This window comes from Lithobates pipiens, unplaced genomic scaffold (assembly GCF_037356315.1).
Source record: "Lithobates pipiens isolate NorthernLeopardFrog02 unplaced genomic scaffold, aLitPip1_a1.2 Scaffold_28, whole genome shotgun sequence".
Taxonomy (NCBI): domain Eukaryota; kingdom Metazoa; phylum Chordata; class Amphibia; order Anura; family Ranidae; genus Lithobates; species Lithobates pipiens.
In genome coordinates, this window is record NW_027507789.1 from 93123490 (window position 1) to 93140849 (window position 17360).

Consider the following 17360-nt stretch of genomic DNA (forward strand, 5'->3'; position numbering starts at 1 on the left):
CATTTAGTTGTTCATATTAAATGTTTAAGCATTGTAAAATATAGCTTAACGTGAATAACTTTTGGTATGATTAATGAAATGAGCTGAAATTTTCAGATTATGTTGGCATGGATAGAGTCTGCTATTGTGTGTTTGGGGGACATTGAGTAACATTTAAGGTCTTTTTTGTACCATAAGCCACATTAAGCTCCCTAATAAATAAGCTTAAAAGGGGAGTTTCCCTTAAAAAAATAAAAATAAAATTCAGCAACTACAAATACTGCAGCTGCTGACTTTTAATAATCGGACACTTAGCCCTGCTCGTTCCCCCCCCCCCCCCCCTTCCTCTGTGGCTTCACAGCTGGGCACCCACTGCGTATGCACGATCGGCGCCACACGCCGTGATTGGCCGCGCAGTCATCTGGGACCTGTCACATGTCCCAGATGACTGACAGGAGGGAGAGGCAGAGCTGAGCCCTTCCTGCACCAAGGGGAAGTGATGTCACCAGCCCAGGCACTGAAGGAGGCAGACTACGAGGGACCCCCTAGCAACAGGCATTTAGAGGTGAGTTTAAAAAAAATCCAATTTTTTTTTTTGTTTAGGAATTTTAATCATTTTTTTTTTTTGTGTGTGTGGAACACCACTTTAAGTTTGCTACTGACATTTATAGGGAAAGTTGATCCGGAGAAAATCCAATTGCCTCTCGGGGGATCAGGAAGGAATTTTTTCCCCTGCTTTAGCAAATTGGATCACGCTCTGCTGGGGTTTTTTGCCTTCCTCTGGATCAACTGTGGGTATAGAATTGGGTATATGGGCTGGTATGATATTATATATATATATATATATATATATATATATATATATATTTTTTATATCACTGAGATTATTTTAATTAAAAAAATAATAATTTTTACTTATATTTACATTGTATATTCTATTTTATTGATGTATTCACTTTCTGGTAATTTGGTAGGTGAGTTCTGTCTGATGTTTGGGGTAAAATTACTACATTCTGCTTCCAGAGTGGAGGAAGCTGTATCTTGCTAGAGGCACATGGGTGGGGTGCCAGGTGGTCCATCACATTTGGTTGGCAGCAGTAGGATCCGCTTCCATCCAAGGGGCAGTCCAAACCACCCCCCAGGACCCAGTGTCGGGTGATATTAGACACGTGCTCCAGGAGACAGTCGCCATGGAAGTGGAGTTCCAGTGGTGCATGCAAGAGGCGTTCACCCAGTATAGAGAGCCTGGTTCTGCTCGGAAAGTGCTGGAATTGAGAGGCACGATTTGTCAGGAGCTCTGGAGAGAGGCTCTCCAAGTGGCGCAAGACTGTTATGGAAAGGTCTTCCCTATGGCCATGGATCAGTACTGGCTGCAGCTGGACTTGCGTATACCGTTTCTAGGAGTGCACCCTCAGGAGGAATGACTGAAGGAGCTGGATAGGCTGGTCCAGATGTAACTGATGCTGGACAATGGATATCCGGTGATGCAATAGTATGCTACTAAGTGTGTCCATGGCTGGAGAACACCAATCCCATAGAAGGCTATAACTTTGTCAGCCAGGGATTGATATTTGAGGTGCTTCAGGAGAATTCACATTTTGGTAGTGCAGCGGAGAGGAGATGGGAAGATAGCCAACATTTTAGTGAGTTTGAACTTTTCAGAGAGCTCAGATGGAGCAGTGACTTGGACTTTATAGTCACACAAAAATCTGAGCTGGGAACAAGCATATAAAAGACTGTTCGACGAAGCTCAACAGTATGCCCCAGCACCTATGGATGTTATGGATTATGAGTCACAGTGGTTACCGTGACAACCTTCTTAAGTGGGCCTTAAAGTGGAGTTCCACCCAAAAGTGCAACTTCCGCTTATCTTATCCCCTCCCTCCAGTGCCATACTTGGCACCTTTTTGGGGGGAGCGGATACCTGTCTTTGACAGGTGCCCTGTCCCCACTTCCGGGAGACTGGGCTGCGGTGAAGTACATCACAGCTTAGTCCCCCTCCTCCTCCCTCCACTTTTGCTGGACCAGTGAGAGAGAAATCATATGCCCACTCAAGCGTCTCTTCTCCAGAGAGAATAAGTTCCGTGCTCACAAACATTCCTCATAACTAATATTCTTCAGACGCTTTATTAGCTTTGTTGCCCATCTTTGTACTTGCTCCATTTCCAGTACATCCTTCCTGGGGAGTGGTGCCCAGAACTGGACAGCATAATCTAGGTGCGGCCGGACCAGTGTCTTGTAGACGTAAGTGTCCTAATGTTAAAAGTACTATTTAGATACTTCCGGTTCCGGCGTCGCATGGAGTAGCTGTCCTCTCTCACAGCTCCCGCACACCGGCCTCAAAACTCTGCATTTACACCGGCGATTTCGCCCGCAACACTGACCAGCAGCCTCCCCCACTCCACCGGCTCCACGATGGACCGGTTTGTGGAAAAAACCGTGCCGCGATCGTACGCGGCTGACACCGCGCGGCAGGCCTCACCGCAAATCGAGGCCACGGCTTCAGCCTACTCAGCTCCAGCCTGCCTCCGGAGGAGACAGCATCTCTCCTCATGCAGCAGTCCCTGATACCCCCACCATTACAAGACCATCACACAGAACTCTTGGCACAGGCTGTGGCTGCTCTCCTCTCCCCTATGATTGCTGCCTCAGTGGAAAAAGCCATCAGTACAGGCATGCAGAAATTTCAAGCCCAGTTAGGGGAACATACTTCTAGATTGAATGAGGCTGAAAATTGCATCTCCAACTTAGAGGAAGAACTCTATCAGACACAGTCCCTGGAACAAGCCCAGGACAGAACCAATAAATATGTTCTGGAAAAGCTCGATGACCTTGAAAATAGGTCCAGGAGGAGCAACCTGCGATTTGTAGGAATCCCTGAATCGCTTCCCCAGTCTACTTTGTCAGAACTCTGGGCACGCCGCATCCCTGAGGCACTGGGTCTCGGGGGCCCTTTACAGTGGAATGTGCACACCGTGTGGGTGCTTTCAATTCGGAATGTAAATCCCCGCGCCCGATAATAGCTAAATATCTCAACTTCTCGGACAAAGCCTCCATTCTACAGCAGTACCGACAATCCAGGTCTCTTCAGATTGATGGAGCTAAAATCTTAATCTTTGCTGACTACTCGGTGGATGTTTCCAAGAAACGAAAGGCCTTCCAACATATCTGCACGGAACTCCATCAACGACAACTAAAATTCACTCTGGCATTCCCGGCGGTTCTGCGGTTTAAAGCGCCTAATGGCAAACAACTTTCTTTTCATGACCCTGATGAGGCAACCCGCTTCCTGAAATCGATACGCTCGGGCCCTCATCTCAGCCCCACACCCAAGGCAGCTCCAGTCAACCGAGCCCTGGACCAAAGAAGCCCACGGAAAGACTCTCCCAAGAGCTTCAGGGCTGTGGGCCTGGCTCAACATGCCCAAATCTCATGCTGATGGGCTCCAGTACCCTGCAGGTTCTCTCACTTTTCTCCCGGGTCCAAGGCCCTACACATATCCTTTCTCGCCTGGATGAAGTGACCCGTTTTGAACCTTTCCCCTCCTGGGCCGTTCACACTTCTCAGGTAGTATCAGAAAAGGGTAAAAAAAGGGCTTTTTGAGCCATCCTGATCTGTACCTTGTTCTCCTATGTAATTCATATTGTTCCTCATTTCAGATGATTGTTTTTTCTTTAACTGTTCTTTTTTTTTTTATTATTACTTGAATCATTTTCTACAAGTTTACAATTGCTTTTCCCCTAGGGTTTCCTCTGTGCAGTTTGTCATGTGCGCCCTGGACCCTGCCTGGATTGATGGCGTACCCCGTTCCCCTTTTTGTAGGGCGGCAGTACCTGCATCAAACACGGGGCTTGGTTATGGGAGCTGATCTGCACAGTGACCCCCATGCGGAAAAAAGTGAAGTTGGTGATTGTTTATGTTAACTTCCTATATGTACGTACCTGGCACTCACACCCTTCCCTCTCCTACCTCCTCCACCTCCCTTTCCTCCTCGCTAAGCCTGCTCACAAGCAGTCCTTACTCGCTGTTGCCGTACAGAAGGCCATGTCGGCCCTCTATAATGTAACATCTTCATTTCTGCAGCTCTCTAGGCTTACCAGACAAATTATACTATTACGTTCCAGTCATGTCCCCTTTAACGCTCCATTATGCTTCAGATAGTCTCATGGAATGTGAAAGGGCTTTGTTCCCCCTCCAAAAGGCTGAAGATACTGAGGCACCTCAAAAGGCTTAAAACAGACATAGCATTGTTACAGGAAACCAATCTTTCTTCACCCGACTTTGACCGGATAAAGAAGCTATGGGTGGGTGATGTGGTTGGCTCTGAGGCCATTGGCCGTAAGGCAGGAGTATTTATCCTCATTAATAAGACTCTTCCCTGTAAGATCTTATCTACAGACGCAGATCAACAGGGCAGACTCCTTTCTATTCAGGCAGGAATAGGGACCAAAGAGCTTGTAATATCTAATGTATAGGCCCCTAATAATCCTACGAAGCAATTCTTTAGCGCGTTAAGTGGCTGGCTCCTGCATTTCCCTCACCTTCCACAAATTGTAGGGCCGATTTTAACTCCACTTTTCACCTGCTCGATGATAGGTCCTCGTTTCCGTACCCCATCGCATCTCCAGCCCCTACCAATCCCACGAGCCTTGCGTCGACGATAGACTCCCTTCACCTTCATGACATCTGGTGACTACACCACCCAACCGACCGTGAATTCTCTTTTTACTCCCACCCACACAATTTCTTCACTAGGATTGACTATATCTTCTGTACAAACGACCTAATTCCCATACTCCCTGGAAACCACCAAAAGGGCCTACCTTGATGCTACTTTACATAAATTTGGCAACAAAGCTGGCAAACTTCTTGCCAGACTTTACAAAGGTCCCTACCGCCCGACGGTCATCCCATCCATACGCGATTCAGACGGTCGTGTGACGACCAAGCAGAAAGGCATAAACGCTGCTATGCTGCGCTACTACTCTGCCCTCTATGCGGCAGACCCCATTGACCAGCACACGGCACGCGACTTCCTAGGTAAAGTCGAGTTGACCCGAATATCTCCCACCCAACTCGACGCTCTAAATGCCCCCATCTCCCCTTCGGAAATTTCTTACGCGATTCGGAACCTAGCCTCCTCCAAAGCCCCTGGCCCTGATGGCCTAACAGGCAAATTTTACAAATCTTTAGGTCCTCTACTGACTGTGACTCTAACGGATGTCTACCAACACATATGGTCCGGCGGCCCCTATATACCCTCAGGCAACCAAGCGATTATCAAACTGCTAGAAAAAAAAGGGAAAGACCCACAAGAACCTGGGTCGTATAGGCCCATTTCGCTCCTAAACCTCGATGTCAAGATCCTTTCTAAAATAGTAGCCAACCGCCTGGCCAACGTCATCCCCTCCCTGATACACCCCGCCCAATCCGGTTTTGTCAAGGGCAGAACAGCAACCATTAATATCAGGAAGGTGATGATAGCGCTGGAACACGCTAGATGCAACCCTAACAGTGACCTAGCCATTATTACCCTTGATGCCGAAAAGGCTTTTGACAACGTTAACTTTGAATGGCTGTCCATGGTTTCAGCTCCATGTACACCTCCCCAGCAGCTAGGCTAGTCGCCGCAGGCCTCCTCTCAGATGAGTTTCGCCTGCATAAGGGAACCAGACAGGGCTGCCCCCTATCCCCACTCCTTTTTAACATTGCCCTTGAACCACTTTCCAGATATCTGTCAAACGTAGCCCCGCTACATGGTTTCAAAATAGGGTCACACGAACTGAGAACGTCTCTCTTTGCAGATGATCTTCTTATTTTCTCTGCCAACCCGTCCGCTGACATGCCCACGATCAAAGATATTTTTGACCAATTCAGAAAATGTTCGGGATTGCGTATAAATTACTCCAAGAGCGAGATACTCCCTTTGGGCTCCCGTCCACCTCCAACATGGGCACAGCATTCCATTTTCACGATAGCAAAATCACATATCACTTACCTGGGTATCAAAATTGGGAAACTCCCTTCTTCTCTCTACCACCTGAATTATCCTCCCCTCTTTGCCAAAATTGTTCAGGAATTTGAAAACTGGATGGATCTGCCTCTTTCGCTTCTGGGAAGGTGTCATCTAGTCAAAATGGTCAGTTTCGCATGCCTATTATATCCTCTTCAGACGGTCCCTCCTTCGACACAAGGACACCAAACTCCTAAACGCCGCAATTTCCAAATTTATATGGCAAAACAAGAGACCACGCATAGCATTTACCAAACTTCACCTTCCTAGAACCGAGGGAGGTATTAGCCTCCCCTATCTAAGAACATACAACCTAGCCTGTCTTTTGAGGGTAGGTCTGGACTGGATAACCCAAAAATCCCGTTGTTCAAATTACCAACTGGAGGCTGAAATGACACATCCCTACTCCCTAACAGCCCTTCTCCACTGTCAGTGGAAACGTCTCGAGCCGTCACTCCAACATAATCTTTTGCTGAGAGATACAGCTATCGCCTGGAGAGAGGCAAGAAAGGGTTTCAAACTGTCTCCTTTCATTTCAAGACACCTCCCGATACAGGGTCATCCAAACTTTACCCCGGGTCTGGACCACCATCCTTATGAAACATGGCGACAAAAAGGGCCTTTCTACCTTCTCATCCTTATGTGACTTGGACTCTGGTCGCGCATTATCTTTCCACTCTTTGGCCCACAAATTCTCCTTGCCAGATTCATCTGCCTTCCACCATGGCCAATGCCTCAGTATTCTACAGAAAACCTGCAGGGTAGAGCCCACGAGGTTCAGATCCTCTTTCATTGAAACACTTCTCCATAAAGACTCCTACAGAATCTCTGACATCTACAAACCTTTACTTCTGAAAACAACACCTCCTCTGAATACATCCTCAGTCTCCAACTAGGCTCCTGCTTCATTGTGCCCTCTCTGCCAACACCCAAAACCTTCCCTCTCTCACCGCTACTGGTCCTGCTTGGTCATCTCATCGTTCTGGGATCAAATCTTAGCCTTCATCTTCGAGATCACGCTCTTGAAACTTCCTAAAGATCCGCTACTCCTCATCTTTGGGTACTGGGACCTCAAACTACTCCCATGGTCAACCACTTCCTCCCCCCCGGGCAAGGAATGAGCCCTGATTTGCCTGTTACTTGCTAGGAGAGCCATTCTAGCCAACTGGACGTCCACTGCCACACCTTCGGTTTCTCAAGTCAATAGAGACCTCATGCACCTTCTTTTCCGGGACAAACTTAATACAAATCTGTACCAACCAAAAACCACACAGCGCTTCCATAACAGATGGGACCTGTTCATTGCCTCCAAACTCACCCCTCAGGAACGAACCCACCTTGAGGACCACTCTTTCATCCGCAAGGATCCCCTGTTACCAGCGAACATTGCTAAATCCTGAAGCTTCAGTTTACAGTCTACGGGACAGCGAACTTTTTTTTATTTTTTCAAACTCTCTCCCCCTTACACCGGGTCTGGTTCCCCCCCCCCCCATGTATGGACTGCCAAACCTGACTCAGCACGTTCCCCCACCCCCACCTTCCCTCTAGTCGCCTATCTTTATCCTTATGCATGATACATGTTAGATTTTGGTTCCTCTTGAGGATATCATGGTGCCTTACTATTCTCAGATCTATCCAGTTGTGGCCCCCCCTTCTTCTTCTGAGGGAGAATGGTTGGCTTTTATTTCTTGTAAAGAGTACTGTGTTCATAATACATTTCATGTCATGTAACTGCTCGTATACGACTTGAATTCTACTTCAGAAATTCTTTGTCCTTACGATGTTGTATTCTTTGTCATGTACCCTCCTTTTCAATAAAAAAAATAAAAAAAATAAAAATAAAAAGTACTATTTATAATGGCTAATCATAAAACCCCGTAAACACGATTGGAAAGCCCGCTGGCAAAAGTCCGATGAGAGCTTTTGGTCGGATATTCCGACCGTGTATATGCTCCATCGGGTTTTTGCTGGCGGTATTTCCGCCAGCAAAAGATTGAGAGCAGATTCTCAATTTTTCGGTCGGAAAGAGTTCGTCTGTGTCATGGACGCACTGCGCATGGTGCTGCAACTGGCCATGGGTGCACGAGTCCATCGAGATGTGTTCCAGTCCACAGGCATCCAGAGGTGAATAGACGTGCGCCAATGCGCAGATCGCAGAGATAATGCATGCGTACACAGCAACACAACTTTGGCGCCCAATGATCTCTAAAAGGGGCCTCTTCAGAATCCATTCTTGCTGTCTGATCTGCAGCTCATCCTGTAACCTGATCCTGAACACCACATCTGCTCCAGTGTTTACCTGGCTTTCCTGACCTTGCTGCTGTCTCCAATCCTGACCCCTTACATAGTTACCTAGTAGGTGAGGTTGAAAAAAGACACAAGTTCATCAAGTCCAACCTATGTGTGTGATTATATGTCAGTATTACATTGTATATCCCTGTATGTTGCAGTCATTCGGTTTCTTGAAACTATCAATGCCCCTCACTAAGACCACCACCTGTGGAAGGGAATTCCACATCCTTGCCGCTCTTACAGTAAAGAACTCTCTATGTAGTTTAAGGTTATACCTATTTTCTTCTAATTTTAAGGAGTGGCCATGAGTCTTGTTAAACTCCCTTTTGCGAAAAAGTTTTATCCCTATTGTAGGGTCACCAGTATGGTATTTGTATATTGAAATCATATCCCCTCTCAAGCGTCTCTTCTCCAGAGAGAATAAGTTCAGTGCTCGCAACCTTTCCTCATAACTAATATCCTCCAGACCCTTTATTAGCTGTGTTGCCCTTCTTTGTACTCGCTCCATTTCCAGTACATCCTTCCTGAGGACTGGTACCCAGAACTGGACTGCATACTCCAGGTGCAGCTGGACCAGAGTCTTGTAGAGTGGAAGAATTATTGTTTTATCTCTGGAGTTGATCCCCTTTTTAATGCATGCCAATATTCTGTTTTACTTTGTTAGCAGCAGCTTGGCATTGAATGACATTACGGAGCCTATCATCTACTAGGACACCCAGGTCCTTTTTCATCCTAGATTCCCCCAGAGGTTCTCCCCCAGTGTAAAGATTGCATTCATATTTTTGCCACCCAAATGCAATATTTTAATTTTTTTTACATCAAACCCCATTTGCCATGTAGTTGCCCAACCCATTTGTTCAGATCTTTTTGCAAGGTTTCCACATCCTGTGGAGAAGTTATTGCCCTGTTTAGCTTAGTATCATCTGGAAATACAGAGATTGAACTGTTTACCCCATCCTCCAGGTTGTTTATGAACAAATTAAATAGGATTGGTCCCAGCACAGAACCATGGGGGACTCCACTACCCACCCCTGACCATTCCGAGTACACCCCATTTATCACCACCCTCTGAACTTGCCCTTGTAGCCAGTTTTCACTCCATGTACACACCCTATGGTCCATGGCAACGGACCTTATTTTGTACAGTAAACGTTTATGGGGAACTGTGTCAAATGCGCCATGTCTACGGGCCTTCTTTTATCTAGCTTGCCACTCACCTCCTCATAGAAGGTTAGTAAATTGGTTTGGCAAGAACAATTCTTCATGAATCCACGTTGATTACTGCTAATGATACCGTTCTCATTACTAAAATCCTGTATATAATCCCTTATCATCCCCTCCTAGAGTTTACATACTATTGATGTTAGGCTTACTAGTCTGTAATTCCCAGGGATGTATTTTGGGCCCTTTTTAAATATTGTTATGGCTACTTTTATATCTCACTTAAATGACTAACGATACAAGAAATAAGCGATTAAACCTTTGTCTACATAAGAATAAAAACGAACGATAACAAGGCGAAAAGATAAACAATTACATTTATTTATACAGAAAAGAAACTTTAGAATAATTTGAACTTATCATATAACTCAAGGGATGTTACAAATACAGTGTTGCCTAGGCTGCCAAGATAATTTAGGTCATATGGTTACAACAGACATACACTTTCAATATATTTATCAATATTTCAAGATAAGTCCTAAGGAAGAAATAATTAGAAATGGCAAAGAGACATGATGAAGAGGGAGAGAGAGGGAGAGAGAGAAAGAAAGAGATACAAGTATACGTTACATGGACTTCCGATGGTCTGGAATTCAAGAGAGATATAAGCTAATTCTTTCCCTATTTTATATGCATTCTCGGCCAATCAGAAGATGGAACACACCCATTGGCCCTGAGTTTGCATCAACCTCTGATTGGCCGATTCTCAAGTCTACATGCTGATGGTTCAGGATGGCTCACACTCTGATTGGTTAATTCTCAAGCTCCCAGGACCATCCGTAGGTCAGACCTGAACGACTGGTGCCAGCATGTCTAACAGTTTGCTTTTATTGTTAAATCCCAAACAGTTTCGACATTAGCATGTTAATGTCCCCTGGTGGGATGGTGCCTTACTGTCTACACAGGTAAAAGACAGAACAAAAGGGAATATGCTGAACACCTGGGGGTCATTCAATGGTTCCCATGAGCTGTCCATCTTACATATAACCCTGAAAACATCCAGTCCCTTCCCAAATTATATAATATATATATATATATATATATACACACATACATATACACACACACACATACATACCATCCTATATCCCCATATATACATCCACATATTCATACATATATAACAGGGCATGGAGATTTAATTAGAAGGTCTTCAGAATGGTTTCTTTTAAGCTCGTTGATATAAATATTATATTTCAAAATCGCCACCACAGTTCCCCCTGAAGTTCATTCTTGAACTGACACCCTGGTTCAGTGATCTTGTACCCACCCACAACAGCCCAGAAGTCCCAACACCACCACGGCTTCCTCTTCCTTTCTTGAACCCGCCGGAACTCCTCCGTGTAAGCTCGAGACAGCAAAGAAATCCTGGTGCCCTTGAGACTTCACATCCAAACCATGAGTGTCTGTATTGCAATGTTTCATCGCCCCTCTGCCTTGGAAGAGCGGAACTCCAACATTGATGGCAGGATCCTGGCATAACTGGTCCTGTAACTTGATAAGACCATGTAATGGTTGCTCCAATTGGATTGGACCTCGAGACAGCACTGTTCAGCATGGTGAAGGACAGTTCAGGAGAGTCTTATGTGTTGCTCTTGTCTCAGGAGATTACTTGGTTGTCTTCCGGTGGTGATTGGGCGGGCCTCTGGACAGTCGTGCATGGATACAAAAAAAACAAAACAGAAAAATGGAGAATGTCAGTATACAGATAGTGGAGGAATGTCAGACGGGAGCAACGGGTTAGACACTATGACTTGTAAGGGGTGCGATGTGGACGAGTAGAGGGGGCTCCCCACAGGGAACAGAGTCCAGGCAACAGCCAGTATCATCCATGGCCCTTGATGGTAGGGATAGTCAACACTGCCTGTTATTGCCCGGTCCCTGGGTTCACCACACCGGCTCGCAGGGCTCAGGTTAAAGCGGTAGTTAGACTAGGAGGGTAGCATTACATTGAGACATAAAAAACACAGGATGTCCAGGGATACTTTTGTTAAACGTATGGTACTGGTAGGCAGGAAAAATCCTTTTACACAGAAATGACATTATCTGGAGGAGATAGATGGTAGAGATCGAAGGAAAACTTAACATACTATTGAAGAAGGAAAAGGAACGGAAGAGAGGTGAGTAATGAAGGTGAACCAGAAAATAGTGGGAATAATAGTGAGAAGGAAACCAATAAAACAAAAAATTACAGATTTAATGCTGCTCCAACTAAGACTGTTAAAGAGCATGGAATCTGTATTAAAAAAACGAATAAAATAACAACAAATAACAAAAACAATAAAAATAACTAACGAATATAGTTCCTTTTTTTTTTTTTTTTTTTTTTTTTAACTCTTCTCCCATACTAGTAATTAGCAGTATTTTTGCAGGTCAGGTACGCGGATATTAGCCACGAGAGGGAGGAGAAAAAGAAAAAAATGATTAGAACTTTTAGAATTTAGGTAAACATGACTGCACATTATTACTACAAATTGAAGAGGCTTATCCCTAGGACAACAAAAACAAGAAAAAAAAATATAGTTCTAGGGTCCTCTCTTAAATGCACAAATTCTTTGTACTGGCCTGGATTGGATCAGGTTCTCTCGGAGGTCTGTTTAGGAGTTTAGTGGCCTTGAGAGAAGATACCTGGTTGAGGTACACATTCTCATAGCTTTGGTGTTCATTCTCCTGATAGTAATGCACATTATTAATTGTATCAGGGAAAGTAATAAGGCTGCACAGATTAGGACAACAACAGGGTGGAGCAAAATGTTTAGGAAAGCTGTAGCGTTAGGGCTGTACCCAAATAGACTTTCCCACCAGGAAACCTTAGCGTCTGTGTCTAAAGCATGGGATACTTGGATCAATCTATTTTGATCATGAGTGAGACGTATGGTGGCTTGTTTCTCAGTATCTCTCAGCACATTTAATATTTCATCCTGTTGTCCGAAATCAACTAGCCAACCTTTAACTCAGCCCCAAATCCCAGAGGAAGTTTTTGTAAATGTATGGGGGTATCAGGTTTGATATCAAGCCTTTTCTCTGGGGTAATAGGGGTCCGCCCTTGTGTCCCTGCTATATCTATTCCAAGGACAGGGGAAGATGTGCAGTACACTCCCTGAGGTAGTGTGCCCCGCTGAGTGCAGTTCAACCCGTATGCAGAATAGAGGGCATCACTGGACGTTTGATACCAGCACCAATACCCTTGCCCCAAGTATTTTACATAAGGTTGGGACATTTCCTCGGCATCCATAAGACATGACCCTTTCTTGTGCCAGCATTGTTGTCTCAGGATTCTGTCCTGCTTCCCTTGGCATAACACCACCCCTTACTTTCTCCAGCACCCATCAGTATCAATCATTTGAGGTTGTCCGGACTCATAAACCATCAGATTATGATGGACTCGGGGGTGTAATACGGTAGAGCCCGATAGGATAGTACCCAAATTGACTGTGGTATAAGCACGATGTTCAGTCCCTGCAACCTGAATCAGGGATGAGACAGTGCAAGTCAAGTTTTTACAGCCATGGAATTGAGTCATCCACCAATCCATATGACTCATAGCAAACTGGGATACTACCCTACCTGCTTGTTTTCTCAAATTTAGTGGAAATTGTCCTGCTGAAAAAGAAGCAATCATTACTCTGAGGTCTTGGGACAGTTCTGATTGTACCTGGATGCAAGATAAAGCAAGTTGGATGCTTTCCTGTACTTTGGATAAACCTGCTATCAATCCTGTGAACTTCTGTTTCATTACCTCAGATAGTGAAGCAGTAGCATCGATATGAGCATGTTGTAGATTTTCGAGAATATGATTCACATCTAGCTGTACCTTAACCCCTTCCCCCACATGTTGTGCCAACCCTCCTAACTTGTTTCTGAGTACTTCTAAATCCATAGTGTTGAGGCTACCCAGGGCAACGCCCCCTGCTCCTAAGGCAGTCTCTAATAGGTCTCTCTTTACTCTAGTGTGGGAATATTCTGAATATCCAGATTGCAACCACCCCTTCAACATGTATACCTGATTCTTTGTGAAGTCTGCACACCGTTTATCCCACTTATCCACCCGGAAATCCGATAAGGTTATCCTCCATGTATATAACATAAATTGTGTGTCTGTTAATACTGTCCAGTGAGAGGAGAGTAAAGGGATGACTAGATCTGCTGCCTTCACTATAGGAGCCTTACAGGAGTCTGAACTAATTTTTGCCGGCACAAGAACATCTAACTCATTGGGTACCCATACAACTGTCACACAGATCTTTCCTCGCCCTTTCCAGGCATACCAACGTTTAGGGTCAATAACAGGGGTACTTATCCCAGGGAATATGTCATCGTTCTTAAGCTTTGTCATTTGCATGAAGGTCCAACAACCTTCGTCAAATGCATTGCAGAATGGCCATACAAATGGGCCATCTAGATGCAAGTCTAAATCCAGATCATATCCTTGGGGACCCTGCCAGTCTACAGTCATATGCACGCCTCTCATTTCTTCATTCATTGGCCTTCCATTCATCCACTCATTCACGCTAGGCAGATCCACACCATTGCATAGGACATCCCACTTCCATGGGTTTGGACTGTTAAAAGCCAAGGATTGATTTGGGGGCCAATATGCGGTGTCAATGAAATAATGACCCTCTATGTCGGGGTCACAAGTCTCCCTCATTACTTGCAATACAAAGGCATGTATGGACAGTCTTGGTTGCAAATCCAGGACCTTATACCGTTTATTTGTAGTATCGGTCCTAATTTTTAAGATTACCGTGTTGGTATACTTGGTAGAGAGAGTCACATTTGCTCGTTCATACCACATGGCTTGATGGGCGTTACTACAATTCAACTGCAAAACAACCTTTTTCTTTGACAGGTAATTTAGTGGATGTGTCTTCCTATTATAGGTGGGATTTTTTGTAATCAGAATCTCAAGGGTTCCCTCAGCAGGGTGGAAACACTTGTCCGCTAGGGACCCTTGAACAAGTTCTGGAAAATCATAATAGTACCTTTTATGTTCTCTCTCTTCCCCCTGATTGAAGATGATGTAAACAATAAACCACCCTTCATAGTTCTCCCCAGTGGGATCTACGGGATACAACTTGCTATTTTTGCATTTTATCCTCCATAACTCTAACCCCTTAGTTAAATTTGTTATGGACATTTCATAGGTTTCAGTATCAAGGTCTACAAACATCCTCTTGGTCGACTGACTGTCATTTGATCTTTCAGGAAAAATTCCTGGGATCAGGCATTCCACATCCTTGGGATCCCCATCTCCTTCACATAAGTCAATGTCCTCATCTCGGTGATATGTTATATACAATATGGTATCAGGGCTCTCTTTCACCACCTACTGTATTTGTTCCCGCTCATCGGGACTGGTCTTCCAGTATGCAAGACTGCAAAGCCTATCTAGTAAATAACCTGCATCAATGTCCCCAAAGGCTGTATGAAATTTGTAAGGGTGGGGATCTAGGCCGGTGGTATGTTCTAGGAAGGTCCCATCAAAACCCATCCCTGCTATGGCATGAATAAGTATATACCCATGAAAGTACATTGGGTAACGGGGGAGTAGTTGTCCTTGCTTGCACTCGGCCTTATGGATCTGTGTGTGACTCCACCCCTCGGGTTTTATTACCCATTTACTATACTCCTCCGGTGGGGTCCAGGGTACAGGTTCTTTTTGGATTTCCTTCTTAGGAGCTAATGGTTCTTGAGCAGAAACAAAAGTGTACCAGCTGAGTAAACCCAACAATAGGGGAGTTGTGCCCATCCCTCCCAGCGTCCTAAACCTCCTTTTGAACTTGTTTGCAATGAGAAGCATGCACCCAAGAGATTTTTCCCTCTATCTTCACTGAGGTGGGGGTGGTCAGCAATACCTGGTAGGGACCCTCAAACCTGGGCTCCAGTCCTCTTCGTTGAAATTTCTTGATCACCACCCAATCTCCAGGCTGTAGGGAATGAGATTTACCGTCAAAATTGGGGTCTGGAATAGAAGAGAACACTTGGGCATGCAACTTGGTGAGCTGCTTATGTAATTCCTGCACATACATCTTTAAGGAACAATGCATTAATGTCATCTCTTGTGGGAAAAACAATCCTGTCATTGGAGGTCTCCCAAACAATATCTCGAATGGAGATAGTTTTTTCCGGACCCCTAGGAGTATGTCTCATGGATTTCAATACCAGAGGGAGAGCTTGCACCCAAGTTAAGCGCGTATTTTCACAAATTTTGGCTAGTCTATTCTTGATCACTCCATTATACCTTTCCACCTTCCCGGATGCCTGAGGGTGATAGGGAGTATGGAACTTTTGTTCAATTTGGAGTCCTTCCATAACCTCAGCCATCACTTGGCCTGTGAAATGGCTTCCTTGATCAGATTCTATGGTCTCCATTAGGCCATACCTGCACACGATTTCCTGCAATAGCTTCTTTGCGGTGACGGACGCAGTAGCATTGACTACCGGCCAAGCTTCTACCCATCGTGAAAACATGTCTACACACACTAGGACATATTGGAATTGTTGGCATTTTGGCAATTGAATGTAATCAATCTGCAGTCTCTGGAAGGGATACTGTGCTTTGGGCAAATGCTTAGTTGGGGTTTTGACAAGCCTCCCAGGATTATGTATTTGACATGTTTCACATGCTTGACAGAATCTCTCCGCAACAGTGGTGAATCCGGGGGCCACCCAGTGAGATGTGATTGTGGAGACCATGGCTCCTTTGGACAGATGGGAGGGGCCGTGCGATGCCTCAGCCAAATATGGATACAGTGTTGGGGGGGCACAGTACCTACCATCCTCATGGGCCCAAAGTCCATCTGTTTCTCTACATCCCTGGTCTCGCCACTTCTGTTTTGTCTTTTCATCTGTTTGCACTTGCAATTTCTCCAGAACAGTCAAATCTATCTGATCAGGACTGTCAGAGCAAGGTGTGGCCAGGAAGATTTCCACAGACTCAGTACCAGTTAATGCAGCTGCCTTTGCAGCGGTATCTGCTTTAGCATTCCCAAGTGAGACTTCATCCATGCCCCTGGTGTGTGCTGCACATTTTAAGACTGCTATTTCCTCTGGGAACCAAAGTGCCTCAAGGACTTTCTTAATGAGCTCACCATGCTTGATAGGTTTTCCACAGGTGGTTAGGAAGCCTCTCAGTTTCCATAGTTGGCCAAAATCGTGACATATGCCAAAAGCATATCTTGAGTCAGTGTAGACATTGAGTTTTTTTCTTTCCCTACTATGCAAGCTTGCATGAGAGCCATAAGCTCTGCTACCTGGGCGGAATGATGCCCAGGTAGTTTTCCTTGGAAAAGGATTGTATCCTTGGTGACTACGGAATAACCAGTAACAGGGTGCCCCTCTTCAGTATAGAAGCGGGACCCATCTACAAAAACGGTGAGGTCAGCACTGTGAATGGGGGTGTCTTTTACTCTCTGTGCTTCCAGATAGTGATCCTCCATTTCTGCACTGCAGTCATGGTTTTCCATTTCATCTTACGATGTCTCTGGTAGCAATGTAGCTGGATTTAATTTTGCACACCTTTTGAGGGTAATATTTGTGGGCGTTAAAAGTGCCAGTTCATATCTGGTCAATCTTGCAGACGAAATGTGTTTTGTGGTCAGGTTCTGCATGACCACGTGAACCTCATGGGGTACATAAACTTCTAACGGGTTCCCTAGCACAATGTCTGCCGTTTTAGTCAGCATCTCAGCAGCTGCTGCTACCGCCCTCAGACAGGGTGCCATTGCAGTGACAACGGTGTCAATCTGACAACTGTAGTAGCCAATGGGCTTGTCATGTCCTCCATGTTCCTGTGTCAGGACTCCAGCCGCATGGCCTCTGGACTCATGACAGTAAAGCCGGAATCCCTTGG

At 45.2% G+C, this 17360-nt stretch overlaps 1 protein-coding gene across 1 annotated transcript; it reads right to left on the bottom strand.

Moving 5' to 3' along the window:
• Positions 1-11851: 11851 nt before the first annotated feature.
• LOC143934794 (uncharacterized) lies at positions 11852-16516 on the bottom strand. The gene is made up of 3 exons (XM_077458421.1): positions 16285-16516; positions 12830-14785; positions 11852-12452 (listed from the first exon to the last, which is right to left on the bottom strand). Exons 1-3 carry the CDS (start codon positions 16514-16516, stop codon positions 12103-12105), a joined length of 2538 nt encoding a protein of 845 aa, XP_077314547.1. The 3' UTR covers positions 11852-12102.
• Positions 16517-17360: the final 844 nt, after the last annotated feature.